Raw genomic sequence first — 21,340 nt, 5'->3', positions numbered from 1 at the left:
AAGAGATGTAAGAAAAGCATGTTTTATTGCCCAACACAGTAGAATTAGATAATACACAGCACAATAAAAAAAGAGGTGTCACCAAAATCACTGACATACCATAAAACACAACTCAAGAGTAATACATGTAATACACATTTACTCTGTGCACCTTTATATGAAAGGTGCTCATCAGAACTAGTTTTGTTTTCAAAGAGAAATGTATAAATTATTTCACAATGTCAAATACAAACAGAATATTGAAAATATAACACTGAAAATAACAATGGAATCATAAATTTATTTACAATGAAGATATCTGGGCCAAAAAAAAACTATTCAGCATCATCTTTCATCATCTGTTCTGTCAGCTTCTTCCTCTCCTCTGCTTGTCGCATTCGCATCAAAACCAAGCTTTCAAAATCTTTTTCCCCATCTTCTGAATATGCCGGTCCACTCACAGGAGGGACAGAACTTCCAGAGTCAAATTTCACAGAACACGTACTAAATATGTCATTCCTTTTACTGGCCCCATTAGTAAAATCACAATTGTCAAGTTTGTCGAACTCATCCGGGCAATCTGGCTTGCCAGACAACCACACAATAGTGAAGGGGTTGTCTGTATGACCTTTTTCATCTGAAATATCAGCTGAGACTCCATCAAATTCAACTATAGCACTACCAGTGCGCTTGCTGGAGACAAGTAGTGTGTTTATATGACCATAACATCCCAGTATGTCTTTTAATATATCACTGGAGTAGCCTCCATTAGAAGGGTCTCCTTTTTGAGCCTTCCATTTCAGTTTAATCCGTTGAGGTTCAGATGACTGGTTATTTGGTTGTAGGTTATCATTTAAACTGGAACGCTGTAACTCTCTGCGTAACCGCTCTTGCTCCTGTTCAAGTAATCTGTGAAAAACAATTTAAAGTTAACAGAAACATAAAGCCAAAACAAGACTTGAAAAATCTATTTAAATATCGAGTTTAACTTTTGCAAATTTCTAAATTTTATTTTCTGATTTGGTAAATTTGCTTCATTCATTCAATGTCTCTATGTTTAGTGCAGGTCTGATGATTGTAATAAGTGGGCAAAAAGGTCCAATATGTAGGAATACTTCTGATAGACCCCTAGAGGTGGAAGCATCAATGGAGTCAGCCTAGTTTGACGAGTAGGGCTCAACCATTATTGTTGACATAGATTAAAAAAATAAGTTTTTTTTAGATTTTGCCATCAAAGAGGCAGTAAAAATAAAATAAAAAAACAACTTAGGCCTAAGCCTAAAAATATTTCAAATAATTTAATTTTTTTGGATTCAATGTTATAAAAGTTGCAGATGTTGAGAACTTAAAACAAATTTGTGAGTTTAAGGCTACATTTTTATTTTCTTATTAATCAAGCCTAAATTATAATCTTCTGAAAACACCGCTTAGCAGTTATTCATACTCAAAACTTTGCTGATAAAATTTTAAATAAAATTAACTTTTTTTTTAACCAAATGATCTATCAATGCCAATATTTTTTACATTTTGAGAGATAAAATGAAAAAATAAAATAGTTTTTGGCTTTTTAATTTTTTTGTTTAGTTACTGAAAATACTAAAAATATATACATCCAATCTTTAGTAAAGTCCCAGAAAAACTTAATAAAAGTATTAAAGCCACTTTCATTTTAAATGTAATACAGTTTAAAAATATTTAATGAATCTTCAAGTTGCGTCCATTCTGTAGAATATGAATACCACCTCGCAGGATTTAAGTTAACTTTTTAATATGGTGCAAGCGTACTGCAAGTCTATATTATCCCAAATTTTACAGACCCTGAAATTCATTTCCATCAGTATAACCTTTCAATCATCAAGCCAATGTTGTGTAGCCTACATATTTGAAATTATAATTTATCATTTGCAGCCATTGCCCTCAATTTTCAAATGAGAGAGTTAAGTTATAACTAGTTATAAGTGTACTAGATCTATAATCTAGAAGCTAGGGGGACGTCCATAAATGACGTCACACTCGTAGGGGGGTCCGTAATTTTGTGACGGTGTGTGATGAGGGGGAGGGGTCAGTTGGTGCGACGTCACACTTTTGCATTATAAAAAAGCAATGTTAGAAAACGAATTTTAGACTCTATTTTTCGCATTTTAGATAAATGTTTTAATAAATTGTAATAGGAATTGATTAAAATACTCTATTTTGACTAAATTCAGACAACTGCAATTTTGAGGGGGGTTGTAGTCTGAGGTGTGAGGTCATTTTACTATTTAGGGGGGGTCTGGCTTTTTCTGACGACGTGTGACAGAGGGGAGGGGGGAGAGGTAAAAATTGTCAAAAAAGCGTGACGTCACTTATGGACGACCCCTAGACCTAGGTACTAGATCTAAGTACTTTAGTAATAAGTAGTAGACTTTTTAGTAGTAGACATAAAAAAGGAATTCATCACATGTGTTCAATCTAGATTACTAGATCTAGATTTTAAAAAAAATAATTGCCTTACCTTGATCCTTCTTTTCTCAATCTTTTGATTTCTATTTGAAGTTTCCTCTCAGCTTCTGCTGCTGCATCAGCCTGTCTTATCTCAAATGCTGCCCTTTCTCGAGCTTCCAAATCTTCTTTAAACTTTTTACGCTTGCTGTCTAAAACTCTTGTTCTTTCGGCAGCAACCTTCTTAGCCTTGAGTGATTGGTCATATGCTGCTCTAGCAGCTATATCCGTTAGTATTTCTAATGCTCTTGAAAGTTCATGAAAAAGTTCAGCAGCTTTTGGGTTGTCTGGATTTTTGTCAGGGTGGCATTGAAGAGCTTTTTTTCTGTAACCCCGAAGAATTTCTTTTTCTGTCGCTTCTTCGGGTACGCCGATAATCCCGTACAAATCTTTTTTATAAATTTCAGTGGCCATATCGCTTGACAAACAGTCTCTACTTCGTATGTCGGACTAACGTATTACTTTAATAATTAATCAGATCTAATATTAGTTGGGTAAATCCGTAAATCGTATTGTTGACGACGCTATTATTTTGGTTTACAGTGATAGCGAAACAGGAAATGGTATGAAATTGAACTTAATTTTCGGAGAGCTTTTATTTTTACAGTAGCCTCCCGTACAATCTATAAACTAGTATACACTCAATAACTCATTTCTTTTTTGCTTTAACGAAGAGCTTAACTATATTCTAAAATCATAAACACATTTTAAAAATCTTTAATTTCTTTAATTAATAATTGAAATTCAGTCTGCAATTTATATTACTGAGAAAAAAAGGATTTTTTACTTTTAGCGAATTAGTTAAAAGAAGCTCTAAATAAAAGAAAGACTACTCAGCATTCAAGGTTGTTCAACACTTTTGTATTTGCGCGGCTGACTTCCCTTTAGTTGCAACAAATACATTTTAGAAGTTACATCAAATTGGATCAACTTTTAATTGCATCTTACCTCCAATAGCACTCTCCTCTACCACTCAATCAATTAAAGGTCGATTGTTAAACGATGATAGTTAAGCTCCACAGCCAATAAACTGACATTGCGCAAGCTCACGTATCATTTTAAGTGTACTATCCGCCCCCCTCCACCCCGGGAAATCTATAAATGACGTCACATGTCATCACACACCAAAGGGAAGGGGGTAAGTCTAAAATTGCACGAGGTACGAAATACTCTGAATTTACTTGTGACACAAAACACGAAAGAAACCTTGTTAACACAAAGATAAAAATGGGAGGGCGTGTCGGGGTGGTAGAGAGCTCGACTGCTAGCCCGAAGTCTTTGAGTTCAGATCTCGGTGCGGCCTAGTAACTACTGCAGGACATAAAGGCAGCTGGGCATAGTGCTGACCACACCATCCCTTCAAATGCCGAGGTCTAGAAACATATCAACTTCTCCTGCATTAAAGATCTTTAGGGGAAATTAATTTTCGGAAAAATATATATGGGTTATATTCTAGGACTCTGGTATAAAATGTATTAACACAATAGCTCCAACCACGTACAACCTGTTTATATACACACACACACACACACACACACACACACACATATATATATATATATATATATATATATATATATATATATATATATATATATATATATATATATATATATATATATATATATATATATATATAAGTAATTTGTTGCACCCTTATAGACCAGTGGTTTTTGTGAAACGAAAAACAAAGCCACTGCAGCAATCATTGTTCTACAGTAACTAACACATACTGTTGCGTAGAGAAAAAACTCCATAACTTGTAGTATGAAAAATAGGCAAACATTTAAAACACTTCGCTGACGCTATTTATAATTTTCGGCGAGCATAAATGAGATTTTTAAAATCTGGATTATTTCAGACCAGAAATGAATTTCAGCCTATCCGCTGTGTGGTTTCTTGTTTTATGAAATAGGTTAAATGGTTAATTTAAAATTTAGCGAGACAGTCTACTAACATATATGTATATATAAGTATATACATATGTAAAGGTGTATACATTTATACAAATATACATATACACATAAACAAATATTATATATATATACATATATATATATATACATATATATATATACATATATATATATATATATATATATATATATATATATATATATATATATATATATATATATATATATATATATATATATATATATATATATATATATATATATATATATATATATATATGTGTGTGTGTGTGTGTGTGTGTGTGCATATATATATATATATATATATATATATATATATATATATATATATATATAATATTATATTCATATATATATATATGTATAATATATGAATATATAATAAACATAGACCTATATAATATATTATATTATTTTATTTACATATATATCATATGTAAAAAAAATTGCGAGTGGGTGGGGGGGGGGGGGTTAATAAGTTTTGCCGGCACTGTCTAGATCTACTGATCATAGATCTATACACTGACAGTGTTTCTTCAAGACTTTTTTCTCCGGGGGGGGGGGTGGACATTGCTAAAAGTATATATTTTCTATATAATTTCCATTTTGTTAAGGGGGGGGGGGGCAGCGGTAGACTCTCTTCGCGTATATGCCTATAAGAAACTCTGTACACTGCACATTTGTTACAGTTTCCCCCAGGCATGTATTATTTATAACCCAGGTTTCAACTCAAGTAGAGTTACATAGGTGCCCTAGTCCAAATCAAGGGTAAGATACCCCATACACCAATTATATACAGTGTTTCTTCCATACTTCTTTTTTCCGAAGTGGGGGGGGGGGGAGGGGCACTTGATATTTTTGGAGGTGAGGGGACACTGGTAAAAGTATATGTTTCCTATATAATTTTCCAGAGTTTCACACCGATCGATTATGTAATAATATATAAAAAGACTAAGGCCGAAAAAGAAACATATTTTCATTAAGATAGAGATTGTTGCTGCGATCTCAAAAGAAAGGCTGACGCAACTTTTTTAGAGGATTACATCAATGCGTTAATGTTTTTTTTTTCTTGAGAGCTACCTGTTACACTAACGCAGCCACCCCCCACCCCAATTTATATAAAGCCATTCAAGTTGGCGAAAAAGCGCCCACTCAGTCTTTTGGTGTCAGACAATAGGTGCAGAAAACATTTGAATCGGTCTGTTAAACCAGCAGCAGTCTAATTTCTTATCACTGTATTTATAAATAATGCCTTTCAATGTTAGAGAAAAAAAATATTAAAGTGAAACATGTTTTATACATAAAATAACATTTTTAATTTCCTGAGAGGTTAGTTTACTTTTCGACCAAATGTTCCTTCCTATGTTTAAACTATTAAACTATCAATTTCTAAACAAGCAGAAGTATATATTTTTTAATGCTTTCAAAAGTAATTGAAAAAGTCATCAGTCAACCATTATATTAATAAGCTCGGATAAGTTAAAGACAAAAACTCATTTTAGTTTTCAAATAAATTGATTATGCTAATTTTGATGATTTACTTATCATCATAGCAATAAAAAATTAAAACCGATAACTCCTACAGTAACAAAAATATTGAGTTATATCCCTTTAGATCTTTTATGGTCTAAAATAGCAATGGAAGTTGAGATTTTTTTTTTGGGGCGGTAAGAATTGTACTAGAATTACAAAATCTTTACAGCTTCTTAGCTATAAGTATAATGGGATACAATTAATACAGCCGATCAACGACTTTCAACAGTTTCAAAGCATAACGTCAGCACCGGTTTCTTCTACGGTTTATCAATTTAACATCATAATTCAGTCTATCTGCATAATCTACCAGATATTAATGATGCAACTATTCTGGAAAAATACATTGGCTGCCTGTTTTCTCTTTTATATTGGTGACATTCTATTAAATCTTTAGAATCTCCTGTAGCTATCTATGGTGCATCAGGAGGAAATCTAGGCCCACTAACATAATATTACAGGAAGAATTCCACATTGTTCTTATAAAATTGAAATGACAGTAAATGATGTCAAGTTTTTTTATAAGGCCCTACTTGTATTAAAGCCATATTAATGAGTCACCTTTCTTTCACGTTAGTAGTGTCGGCCGATTGTACGTACCTAAAACTTTTACGATACATTACCGAATTTTGATGTGGCACTGTAAATACAATAAATATTTACTAGTATTAGGGCTTACTATTAGCCTAATTAATACGCATGGCAATGGGGTGTAAATAATGTAATATAGATCTTGATCTAGATCTATAATAAAAAAAAATGTTAAGTACAAATTTATTCTTTTAAATTCATTTTGTAGACTTCTTTCGGTTTGTTTACAGCGTGTCTTCGGCAGTTCAATTTTTATTGACATCAGCTATTTTTGCAAAACTAGATCTAGTGATATAACTAGATCTATGATATAAATGATGTTTACAGGATAACGACATTTAGTTTTGCTAACCTACAAGCATACTGCAGGTAGGGATGTACATCGTGGACCCTTCTCCCCACACACTGAGGTAGAACAGCATATAATCGATCCATTTATGGAAGTCATAATGACACATAAATTAAAACATACTATTTTTTATAATAGATAAACTATTATAGAAATGTGGCCAGCCGAACAAGAGATTCATACGTTGTATTACTAAAGACAAAAGCATTTTGTATTCATGTTTATAGGTTATTTTTCCATCGTCTTAAAATGAAAGCTGAACGGTCATTCAACCTTTACGCTATATCTCCCCCCATACCTCCCCCTACCCCCATTATCCTGTTGTCCACCCCTATCTATTTTGGCCACGTTGGCTTATCTCTCGCGGGTCGTAATTCCCCTCAATGAGAAGGCCGGTGACGCCGCTCCGCCTAGATAAAACAAGTTCTATGATCCCTCAGCTCGTTAGGGACAATAGAGTTATCTCCCCATTAGGATTGCTGCCCCTTAATGACGTGATAACACGGAGCTAGCACTCGATGGGTGGTGGTTCATTTACGGTTCATCTAGGCTAGTGATCTAGGACCTTCAGGTCTAGAGATGCTGGTGGTTCATCTAGGCTAGTGATCAAGGACCTTCATGTCTAGAGATGCTGGTTGTTCATCTAGTGATCTAGGACCTTCAGGTCTAGAGATGCTTGCCGCTCATATGAAACCAAACACGGCTTTATATTATGGAAGTTTTTTTGTTGTAATACTAAGATTGGAGTTGAAAAAATACAACATGAAATTTTTCTGTAGTTTTTACGATTGCGCATATCAGAAGAAAACATGTATTTCAATGCAGAGAGACTGTCAAACGGACGGACCGTAGGACGAACAGACGGACAGACAGCGGCTAGACGGATGGAGGGATAGATAGGCGGATACACAGACGGAAGGACGGACAGACAGGCGGGCGGACATACGGACATAAGGATAGATGGATAGATGGATAGATGGATAGATGGATAGACGGATAATGGATAATGGATAATGGATAATGGATAATGGATAATGGATAATGGATAATGGATAATGGATAATGGATAATGGATAATGGATAATGGATAATGGATAATGGATAATGGATAATGGATAATGGATAATGGATAATGGATAATGGATAATGGATAATGGATAATGGATAATGGATAATGGATAATGGATAATGGATAATGGATAATGGATAATGGATAATGGATAATGGATAATGGATAATGGATAATGGATAATGGATAATGGATAATGGATAATGGATAATGGATAATGGATAATGGATAATGGATAATGGATAATGGATAATGGATAATGGATAATGGATAATGGATAATGGATAATGGATAATGGATAATGGTAATGGATAATGGATAATGGATAATGGATAATGGATAATGGATAATGGATAATGGATAATGGATAATGGATAATGGATAATGGATAATGGATAATGGATAATGGATAATGGATAATGGATAATGGATAATGGATAATGGATAATGGATAATGGATAATGGATAATGGATAATGGATAATGGATAATGGATAATGGATAATGGATAATGGATAATGGATAATGGATAATGGATAATGGATAATGGATAATGGATAATGGATAATGGATAATGGATAATGGATAATGGATAATGGATAATGGATAATGGATAATGGATAATGGATAATGGATAATGGATAATGGATAATGGATAATGGATAATGAATAGATAGATAGATGGATAGACGGATAGATGGATAGATGGATAGATGGCTAGACGAATAGACTGATAGACGAATAGACGGATAGACGGATAGATGGATAGACGGATAGATGGATAGATGGATAGATGGATAGATGGATAGATGGATAGATTGATTGACGAATAGACGGATAGACGGATAGATGGATAGATGGACAGATCGACAGATCGACAGATCGACAGATAGATAGATGGATAGATGAATAGATGGATAGATGGAAAGGAGGACATAGAAACCTATAGACCGACACACAGACACACACACAGACACACTGGCAGACCAGATGTTATCATCAATCGTGTTTTACCTTTTGTATCTCCTTGGAACCAGATGAAAGAGAAGGGGCGGCGCTAGGGGGTGGCAGCACCCCTCCCTCCCCGTGCGTGGAATCAGAAAGTCACCCCTGGACCCCCATCGCCAAGTAGTCTCGCATCATAAACGTGTCAGACCAGCAGACGTCAACCCCCCAACATTGTAGCAGAAGAAAAGGGTAACGAAACACCGCGCCCAAACCACCGGCCCGGGGACCCCCACCGGGCTCACGCCCTTGCAGGGCATAAAATTCACGGACGTATAAAAGCTTAATTGCCGTGGGTTTTTATTGTTAGAGCCCTGCTGGTCACTGGGCGCTAGCTCTTTGTAATGGGCCTGGCGATAAGTCAGGGGTGATGGTTGGTGTGTGTTGGTGATTGTGGGTGTGTGGGTGTGTGGGTGAGGGAGAGGGGTGTGGTGGCCAGTCTTTGGCAGCTACTTTTAATGCCCACAGATTTCTATGCAAATGGCTGCCCTACCCCACACGTTTTTATACCCACCTTCAACCTCACGTATCTAGATAGTAGAGATATTTACATTCTATGCTACATCACGTGGCCGAGTGCATAGGTCTCGTGATCATACTAGGTTTGAGTCTGGACACATTCGTTGAATCTGGACAACTTCGTTGAATTTGGACAAAGTCGTTGAATCTGGACACATTCGTTGAATCTAGACACATTCTTTGAATCTGGGCTAATTCGTTAAATCTGAAAAAATTCGTTTAATCTGGACACATTTTTTGAATTTGGACAAATTCGTTGAATCTGGACACATTCGTTGAATCTAGACAAATTCATTGAATCTGGGCTAATTCGTTGAATCTGGGCTAATTCGTTGAATCTGGGCTAATTCGTTGAATCTGGGCTAATTCGTTGAATCTGGGCTAATTCGTTGAATCTGGACACATTCGTTGAATCTAGACACATTCGTTGAATCTAGACACATTCTTTGAATCTGGGCTAATTCGTTGAATCTGAAAAAATTCGTTGAATCTGGACAAATTCGTTGAATCTGGACAAATTCGTTGAATCTGGACAAATTCGTTGAATCTGGACAAATTCGTTGAATCTGGACAAATTCGTTGAATCTGAACGAATTCGTTGAATCTGGACAAATTCGTTGAACTTGGACACATCGAAGTGACAAAATGGACAAACTTGTGTCTGCTGAAATTGTAGAGAATGTTCGAATGTCCTAATAGGCCTAAACAATAGTCGTTTTTAATAAATAATCTTTTTGAAATCATAAATAATGCTAACTTATGTTAACGACCGTTTTGATATCCTAACATAAAGTCTCCTCATGTAAAAGACCTTTTTGAGATCCCACCAAAATTCCTCTCTAGCATAATTGGCATCTCGTGATAATGACAAGGTCTTATCATTTAAGCGTTGACATGTGTTAAAGATCTATTTAAACATCCCTTAATGTGATGTTTAATATCTGATTGTGAAACATGTAAGTATGCTAATTTTACCGATCCACCACCACCCCACCGCGAATGTTAGCATGATTGTAGGAAAAAGTCACAGTGACTTTTTATCGCGTCATCTAGAGGACTATTTCTTGCAAGTATATAAGTTAGACATTACTTTTAATTAGCAAAGTTTCAAAAGAAAATCACTAATTAATCACAAAATAGGCAACAAGTGAAATAAGAACAACGTTTTTATATTCGAAGTCTGTTTGGAAATAAATAAAACAAGCAACATTATTTTAAATTGGTACTTCGCCGAACTGACCATTTGTCAAGATTGTCAGAGCCCAGTTGTTAAAGTCAAGATGTTTTTGAAGACGTAACGTCTGTCGAGTTGAGTCCCATCGATTTGTTTTCTGTGATTTCGTTCCCCGCAGTCCTCTTTATACCGGCATTTGTTTAGCAATTCATACTTTTACACATATAGAGGCCACGAATTCATGCACACATAGAAGCCAATGCTTTGATAAAAAAAAAACAAGCTATATTGGTCTAGAATCTATATTGGGCACCGCTGTGTGCGTAGGGACAGTTGAAATTGGGAGATCACAACGGTTAAAAAGAAGGCCCGGATATAAATTAAAAATAAAAGTCACCCCCTACTTAGAAATTACTTGTATCGTATAGAAATCCCGGTTACAGTTTTTAAAATGTACCAGTCAAATTATAAATATTTGACCGATAAAAACGCCATTTTTATTGGATTATTGTGTATCTCGCTGCGCGTTAAGCAAGTTTGTTGGCTGTATAATTTCCCTTCTTTATGGCTTCAGGGGCGGGAGGGTAGATATCGAAGTTAATTTATCAGCGGTTTATTGACTTCTTTTTATGTTTAAATGCGTATTTCATTACAGGTTTTTATAAGCTCCTGTGGATATAAATTTTAAAAGTTTTGATTCATTTAAAAAAAAATCTTTTGAACTCGCGTTTTTAGTATTTGATTCTTTAAAAAAAAATATCCAGCGACGGTAATACAACGCTGTATTGACCCCCCCCCCCCTCCTTCACCATCGTCGGTGTTGGGTATAGTGCTACTCATAGCATCAAATGTTAGGGCTAGGATTTTGGTCAGGGTTCAGGTTAGGACTAGGGTTAGAGTCCTTGCTAGATTAGGATCAAGATTAGTGTCAGAGTCAAGGACAGGGTTAGGTTTAAGTCAACAGCGTAGGACCCGCAGGACATGAAGGACCCGTAGGACCCGCAGGACCCACAGGAGCCACAGGACCAACGTTGTTTAAAAGTAGCGACGAGAGCGAAACAAAAGAATCAGAGGCCGCTTGTAGACGTTGTGAAAGACTGCAACTTGTTTGGACAGATCTTGTTAGCGATCTCAAACGAAGGTAGTGGGGGCGGTGGTTTAGCATTTCGTTAAATTATGTTGTATGGTGACTTCATTTGGATTTTTCCTTATTTTGTTTTTGGTAATGACTTTCTAATGACTAGAATGGTTTAAATATTGTTTACTTGTTTACGCAACTTCTCCAAACACGTCTTTACCACCATTTTAAGTTGAGACATAATATATTTCTTTGTTTTCTGAAAGCTGTGATTTCCAAATTTTAGCTTTAGTTTGACCAAATTGTATCGTAGTTTGGGGTGGAGATGGGAGTTTCTGGAAAAGTGAAATAATATTAGTTGTTGTTCTAAGGAAATGGCTTGTACCGTTACATGGTGTTAGGATGGGGTAACAGTGAAGTTTTTCTGTTATAAAACACGCGCATAACTCACTGTTTAAAGGCAAGCCTACAACTCAAACATAAGGCCCAGCCCTAAGACTGCCACAGCTAGACTCCAAAGCATTCTCACTATATTTAGATCGACGTTTTAGTTTACTGCTGAGAAAAAATGCCATCTGCCATTGCTTATGACGCAAACAAAAATTACGACCACGTGGTATTCGCTAATGACTAGCAATACGTCTCAATGAAATATACCTTAATTACTCCCTCATCGACATTTACAGGTACCCCCCCCCCCCTTCCACCCCATCAAATGGGGTTTAAAGATCCAAGTTAAGCTCCTTTAATGTAACTGGCCTTTCGATAGAATGATTGACTTGGACTACCCCTTGTGGCATGTTAGTGAACAGACACTAAAATCAAACCTGTTGTATGTGATAAAGGATGTGTGTGTGGGGATGGGGGGAGGGTTGTCGCCACAGGTACATTAAGTTCCGCCCTAACGCTCAATTTGATGACACCCTTCGGTGGTTGGTCGAGCGTGACGAGGTGCCATTTGAGACGTCACCGCGAGCACCCCCCCCCCCCGTTCCCCCTCCCCCCCCCCCTTCTGGTCAGTTGCGTCAGTTCACGTCCGAGTCTACCCGCTGATGTGTTTTTAATGACAGGGTCGCTGCGAGCAGGGTGGCCTATCTAGGATAGGGATCTTTGGGGGTGTGTCCTATCTACCTCAGGACATCAAGGTTGTGTCCTATCTACCCCAGGACATCAAGGCTGTGTCCTTTCTACCCCAGGACATCAAGGCTGTGTCCTATCTACCCAGGACATCAAGGCTGTGTCCTATCTACCCCAGGACATCAAGGCTGTGTCCTATCTACCCCAGGACATCAAGGCTGTGTCCTATCTACCCCAGGACATCAAGGCTGTGTCCTATCTACCCAGGACATCAAGGCTGTGTCCTATCTACCCCAGGACATCAAGCCTGTGTCCTATCTACCCCAGGACATCAAGGCTGTGTCCTATCTACCCCAGGACATCAAGGCTGTGTCCTATCTACCCCAGGACATCAAGCCTGTGTCCTATCTACCCCAGGACATCAAGGCTGTGTCCTATCTACCCCAGGACATCAAGGGTGTGTCCTATCTACCCAGGACATCAAGGCTGTGTCCTATCTACCCCAGGACATCAAGCCTGTGTCCTATCTACCCCAGGACATCAAGGCTGTGTCCTATCTACCCCAGGACATCAAGCCTGTGTCCTATCTACCCCAGGACATCAAGGCTGTGTCCTATCTACCCCAGGACATCAAGGGTGTGTCCTATCTACCCCAGGGCATCAAGGCTGTGTCCTATCTACCCCAGGACATCAAGGCTGTGTTCTATCTACCCCACGACATCTATCGAGGTGTCTCCTATCAACCCCAGGTCAGGTATGGTATAATGACATTTCTTTTTGTTACCTTAAGATTAACATTTTAAAATTTGATTTAATAGAATTATCATAATTTTTTTTTTGCTAAATATTTTTTATGCTATTACGCTACTAAACATTTTCTACCCCCCTAGTTTAAACGAAACAATTAAAACAAAAACTGCTCTTTTATGGCCTCTGTTCTTTCTGTGTTTTTTTTTTGACGGTAAGATATATATATATATATATATATATATATATATATATATATATATATATATATATATATATATATATATATATATATATATATATATATATATATATATATATATACATATATATATATATTATATATATACATACATATATATATATATATATATATATATATATATATATATATATATATATATATATATATATATATATATATATATATATAAAGATAACCAGAGATGTATCAATTAAATGAAACCTGCACCCCTTGTTTGCCCCCCCCCCCCCCCCCCCCCCCGTTCCCCCCACATAGCTACGGTAACCCAAACCCTTCGACAAAAAATTTTCTCGTCCTGATCTGTCTGCCGAGAAACAGCGTGACTTCGTGAATTCAATGACTGAAATAAACTCTCTGCTCGCCTGGCCGGGGTGACACCAACTATAAATTATACCCCAGCCACTGCCGCCATTAAAAACTGGTGTAACCGATGATATAATGGTGCCCCTTTTCCCCCCAAATGTAATGTGAGATATCTTTAATAAAAAAACAACTGTCTCGGTAATATATAGATCTATATCACGTATATCGGGAGGGTTCTGCTGTGTTTGTGTCGGATATCGTATGCTCCGGCGGGCAGACGATTGCAGTGGTTGTCGGGTGTCGTAAGACATTGTCTCCCAGTCTTCTACTGCAAGAATATCGTGCAATGGAGTAATGACTTACGGTTCACACTGTTCACGATGGTTCTTACAATCTTGATCTAATGTCATCGAGGGTTTTATAAAAAGCAACACTTACGAGGTTTTCATTTTATAGATACAATCTATGAAACGAAACAAATAAAATTTTAACTTTTAAAAAATGGAATATTTAGCTTGACAGAGATTCAGTTAAGGTACCTGGGGTGACACACGAAGCAGGTTATGAACATGAAGAAAGGGTTTAAATTAATAAAACTATAATAAGTGCCGGGGGTGGGGCGGGGCAGAATCACAAAGATATTTTGGCAGTTCAATGGTATGCGAAAACTATTTACTTTATTTATCGGTACTTAAAGAGGAAATTTTCTCATTTGGTCGCTATCAACTGGTCAACAATTATGACCGTCTCATAGAACTACCTCACATAATAATTACCCCACTTAACCTGTTAACTCAGCTTATTATGAACCCAAATGTTGATTATCCCGCTTCGCGATTATCCCACCTCTCCATTATCCCACCTCTCCATTATCCCACCTCCTCATTATCCCACCTCCTCATTATCCCACCTCTCCATTATCCCACCTCTCCATTATCCCACCTCTCCATTATCCCGCCTCTCCATTATCCCACCTCTCCATTATCCCACCTCTCAATGATCCCACCTCTCCATTATACCACCTCACTATTATCCAACCTCATCATTAACCTAACGATACTGCTACTGCACCACCATACCACCTCTGGGGGTCACCAGACTTCTTTCTCAGTCAAATATTTCCCACCAACTGAATATTTCCACTTAAATAAAATATGCTATTCTTAAACGCAGAACTTAATCTCAAAACTATCCGACTAAAAACAGAAAATAACCTCATCGAAACAATACGATAAAATGGAGGAAACACGATATTTTCATCCAATTACTAAACTATTCCTGACATCTTGATCCTAACCTATCAATTTCGTCGTAATTTACGACCCACTGTTCACCTAACCCTCCAATCAACAATCATAACTTGTCTCTCATACTCTAATATAGCGTTAACCCTAACACCCACTCTAAACCTACAATCTTACTGCTAACTTCACCCTTACATCTTTCTTCTAAAAGAACCCTAACACCATACTCCTAACCTAACACCATACTCCTAACCTAACACCATACTCCTAACCTAACACCATACTCCTAACCTAACACCATACTCCTAACCTAACACCATACTCCTAACCTAACACCATACTCCTAACCTAACACCCTAACACTATACTCTAAATCTAACACCCTAACACCATACTCCAAACCTAACACCCTAACACCATACTCTAAACCTAACACCCTAACACCATACTCTAAACCTAACACCCTAACACCATACTCTAAACCTAACACCCTAACACCCTAACACCATACTCTAAACCTAACACCATACTACTAACCTAACACCCTAACACTATACTCTAAACCTAACACCCTAACACCATACTCTAAACCTAACACCCTAACACCATACTCTAAACCTAATACCCTAACACCATACTCTAAACCTAACACCCTAACACTATACTCCAAACCTAACACCATACTCCTAATCTAACACCCTAACACCATACTCCAAACCTAACACCTTAACACCCTACTACTAACCTAACACCCTAACACTATACTCCAAACCTAACACCATACTCCTAACCTAACACCCTAACACCATACTCCAAACCTAACACCCTAACACCATACTCCAAACCTAACACCTTAACACCCTACTACTAACCTAACACCCTAACACCATACTCCTAACTTAACACCCTAACACCATATTCCTAACCTAACACCCTAACACTATACTCTAAACCTAACACCCTAACACCATACTCCTAACCTAACACCCTAACACTATACTCTAAACCTAACACCCTAACACCATACTCTAAACCTAACACCCTAACACCATACTCTAAACCTAACACCCTAACACTATACTCTAAACCTAACACCCTAACACCCTACTCCTAACCTAACACCCTAACACCATACTCCTAACCTAACACCCTAACACCATACTCCTAACCTAACACCCTAACACCATACTCCTAACCTAACACCCTAACACCATACTCCTAACCTAACACCCTAACACCATACTCCTAACCTAACACCCTAACACCATACTCCTAACCTAACACCCTAACACCATACTCCTAACCTAACACCCTAACCTTAAATCTCTACTTCCTACATAACCTTCTAGACAACACAACTTAATATATGTCCATATTTTTTCTTCTACCTAACGCTATAGCACTTCAACCATACCAGTACGAAAAACCCATTTCCCCATATATGAAATCAATCCAAATTACCCACAACAAAAAATTGTAAGATTGCAATCATAGATTATATTAGCATTCAATAACAACTAATTTCAATTTTAGTGAATTAAAATAAATATTACACGACAAAAAATGCCTCGCTATCTCTACCGTAGGAATATCAATTACTAAGCGAGTACAGAGTGTCTTGTTGAGCTATCTTAACAAGGCAACTTATCACTAAACACACACAAGGGAGTTTGTTTTCGCTCAAATTCAATGATCAAAACCTATAACCTCCTTTGTCCAGGTTTAAAACCTCCTTTTCCCTTGATAAATATTGATGTCAAGGAAACCGAATTCCGCAGTAGCGAAAGTAAAGCAACGCGAATTTTTTTTTTTACATTCTTTTGTTGTAAACATACAATAGTGACTTGAAGATTCAATGCCTCTAGGAGATGGGAACATTTGCATTGAAAACCTCAAGCGTTGCAGGGTAAAATTATTGTTCAAAACCCCCCAACTCCAACCACGCTTTCTATAATCGACCGTTTTTTTGCCACCGGTTTGCTAGTTTTTTTTTAAAAAAAGTTGAACACGCCCCGCCGAAGCCAGACACAAACTAGCGAAACGAAACACAACTCAAGCCTGCAGAGAGAGAGAAAAAAACCGCAGGGAGAGATTTTCTATACCGAGCACCGCTAGGGGTCTATTTCAACCAATCAGGTAGCTTTTCATTTCGGTCCTTCGGCGGTCCCCGCCGCCTGCCGGAGTCGCCCGATTGTCAAAGTCTTACGGAGGTAGGGAATATCGCACTAATCTCTGCGCGGTGGCAAGTCTAGTTTGGGGGGTTGAGTTTACGCTTCTTGCGCCACGGTTCTAGATCGTTGTAGCCCAACTTTTCTTTGGATTTAAGTTGAAAATTTGAAGGCTGTAATTTTTTGAAGCACTCACTTGAAAAACAAAGACTGTTTCGCTCTGTGCACTTGGGCGGCTAGCTGGGAACTAATTCAGGAGTTGGATTTATAATTCACCAAATCGTATGTTGAATTTTAAAATTATATTTTATTATCAAGTTTGTTGTGGTTTCGATTGTGCGACTCACCTGGATAGTGTGTGGTGGATTTGTCTTGTGAACAGACAACTGTTTTAGGATTACATCCCTTACATGTATAAAAACAACAACTCAGTATTTAATTCTATTATCATTTACTGACATATACTATTACCAATCATTGTAACATATTCTTGGGTCATTAATTATAAAGTTGAATAAAGACTAACTCAGTTCATTTATATTTGGAATTACTCCTTGTTTTTTTTTAATACGTTTATTCGGCGTTGACCTTAATTAACAGAATTAGCTGCACCGTACGTTAATTAGACCAGATTCTTAAACAAAGCGTGTGACCACAGATAATCCATTTTTTCTCGGATGTAAGCTAAGTTTATTAATCTTATTTTAATCCTTGTTTATGTTTGTTGGAGAGAGATTTCGGGTAATCCAATTTGTAAGCCTTTCAAGCAATTTGAAATAGTTTTATTTCACACGGGGGTACACAGTCTCAAAGCGTGTGGGTTTGTGAGAGACGTTTTAAGTTAGGTTCTTCTTGTGAGGAGAACTTTACATGTTCTAATACAGACATCGCTCGCGTCTTGTCATATAGTACGTCATGTTGAGGCTATATAATACGTCATGTCTCGGCTATACTTCGGCTATGTGGTACGTCAAATATCGGCTATATGGATATGGCACGTCCTGTCTCGGCTATACTTTTACTATATGGTACGTCAAATCTCGGCAATTTAGTACGTCCTGTCTCGGTTATACTTTGGATATAGGCCCTATAGTACGTCAAATCTCGGTTATATAATACGTCCCGTCTCGGCTATACTTCTACTATATGGTACGTCAAATATCGGCTATTTGTTACATCCTGTCTCTGTTATACTCCGGCTACATTGTACTTAGTGTCTAGGATATATAGTACTTAATGTTTAGGCTATATAGTAAGCATTGTCTCGACTATATTTCGGCTATGTTGTACATCCTATATAGGCTCCATTTCGGCTATTTAGTACGTTCTGTCTCTTTTATATTTCGGCTAAATGCTACTCGGCCATACACCCTACGTCTTACCTTGTGAATGAAAATGTCCTCCCTCAATATTTCCCATCTGAATGTTGCTAGTGTTGTTTGCTATACATTACTACCAACAGTCCCATATCAATCAGTCCCATAGAACTTTGCCGAATATTAGATATATTTAACACTAATAACAGCGTCTACACCAGTTATTTAAAACACGAGTATGTACAACGGTACACAATAATATTAATCTCTAGTAAATACCACGAAAAGCGATCATTCCTTTGTTTATACAAAAAGATTCCAAATTACATTAAAAATGTTCATTAGTGATAGCCAATTAAAAAAAAAAAAACCACATTAACAACAATAACAGCTAATTTTCAACCTGAATAATATTTAATTGGGTGTTTAATTCCGTTTCTATATAATTCTTTACATTTATTTTACTACTTAATTATATATTATTTATTTAGTTTAATATTTACCCGTGCTTTTACATTTAGCTCAGACTACGCAATTAAAAAACAAAACAATTTTATTATTTAAATAATTACAATATAATATTTATTATATTACAAATACAGCATTACTATATTCTGTAACATTCTCCCCAACAACTTCCTATATACCAAACTAAATTTTACACTGAATCCATTAAAACCTGGTGCATTCAATACTAATTATCGTGAGCTATTTAATCAATTTTATGAGTTCAGTCTCCATATGGGAACTAGTGTAGCTTATCTAAGCTATTTTAGTTTGGGGGTCATGGTCGCTATAGTTGAAAATGGGTCCGGTGTCACAATTATTTTATACAGATTTGGGTCATGGCTGTTATAGATGGGTCGTGGGTCATGGGTGTTATAAAGGGGTCGTGGGTCATGGGTGTTATAAAGGGGTCGTGGGTCATGATTGTTATAGAGTGGTGGTGGATTAAGGCTGTTATAGAGGGGTCATGGATTAAGGCTGTTATAGAGGGGTCATGGATCATGGCTGTTATAGATGGGTCGTGGGTCATAGCTGTTATAAAGGGGTCATGGATAATGGCTGTTATAAAGGGGTCGTGGTCATGATTGTTATAGAGTGGTGGTGGATTAAGCTGTTATAGAGGGGTCATGGATTAAGGCTGTTATAGAGGGGTCATGGATTAAGGCTGTTATAGAGGGGTCATGGATTAAGGCTGTTATAGAGGGGTCATGGATTAAGGCTGTTATAGAGGGGTCATGGATAGTGTCGGTTCGTGATATAGCGGATACCAATTGACTGCGTATTAATCTAGTGGTGGCGCTATTAATTTTCAAGAACGATGAAATGAACACTGAATGACTTAAACCTGTGTTTAATATGCTAATCAAGCTCTTAAACCTGGATTGACTGGTTAGCGGAAATGAAGTTAAGTGTTATAGAATATGTGTGTGGGTGTGTGGGTGGGGGGAATGGGCAAGAGGTTTGTGGGCTGAGGGTTTGTCAACTAGAGGTTTGTTGTTTTTAGAGAGAGGTTTGTGTTTGTCGATGGTAGTGTTGAGTGGTAGACTTGATATTGCTTTTTAAACTCATAAGTCCTGCCTTAATCGTGCTTTAACATAATTATTTTTAACATTCGCTTATCGTTTATTGTTTATTAAGAGAAAAATAAATATTAAAAATATCCCCGCAGATAATTAAAAATCAACAGACCAAGTTAAAATATGGTAAATTGTCTACGTTTTTACAATGCAGCGAAAGAAATAAAAAAGAAATTAACAAAACATCTTTGCAAACACACTTAGAAATCTATATTCAATCCATTATAGCGGTACTAGTATGTTTACACACTTTTAAATTAGCTCACATTTTTAACAAATCAGAAACTCGACTCATTAACTGTGCCAAACAATTACATTGTTTATATATATATATATATATATATATATATATATATATATTATATATATATATATATATATATATATATATATATATATACATTTACATATATATATACATATACATATACATATATATATATATATATACATATACATATATATATATATATATATATATATATATATATATATATATATATATATATATATATGAGTATGCCCAGGGTATTGACGCATACTAATTGTGCAGATTCCTTCAGTCCCGACTACCAAGCCTACCATATTGAGTAGGCCTATACATTAAATCGATTGAAACAAAAATATTTCCCCGCACACCTGACGATAATACGACAGCAATGGTAGCGGCAGACGGCAGTGTTGTAGTTTCGCCCCGGGACCTCAAGTCCTGCAATTTACCGTCAGATTGGTGTATCGAGGATGTACGATTTTTGCAATGAGTACACCCGGTAATTTCCCGTGTGTGTGTGTGGTAAAGTGTGTGTGTGTGTGTTAAAGTGTGTGTGGTAAAGTGTGTGTGTGTGTGTTAAAGTGTGTGTGTGTGGTAAAGTGTGTGTGTGTGGTAAAGTGTGTGTGTGTGTGTGTGTGGTAAAGTGTGTGTG

At 36.7% G+C, this 21,340-nt stretch overlaps 1 protein-coding gene across 1 annotated transcript; it reads right to left on the bottom strand.

Moving 5' to 3' along the window:
- Positions 1 to 279: 279 nt before the first annotated feature.
- Positions 280 to 3,010, bottom strand: LOC131941574 (dnaJ homolog subfamily C member 17). Its single transcript, XM_059300882.1, has 2 exons — positions 2,474 to 3,010; positions 280 to 888 (listed from the first exon to the last, which is right to left on the bottom strand). The coding sequence occupies exons 1-2, from the start codon at positions 2,872 to 2,874 to the stop codon at positions 315 to 317; spliced, it is 975 nt and encodes a 324-aa protein (XP_059156865.1). The 5' UTR covers positions 2,875 to 3,010; the 3' UTR covers positions 280 to 314.
- Between the last annotated feature and the right edge of the window lie 18,330 nt (positions 3,011 to 21,340).

This window comes from Physella acuta, unplaced genomic scaffold (assembly GCF_028476545.2).
Source record: "Physella acuta isolate Inbredline_101_S28 unplaced genomic scaffold, ASM2847654v3 ptg000366l, whole genome shotgun sequence".
NCBI classification, from domain to species: Eukaryota; Metazoa; Mollusca; class Gastropoda; family Physidae; genus Physella; species Physella acuta.
Note: the sequence above shows the minus strand (reverse complement) of the source record. Positions and strands in the feature narration are given on the sequence as shown.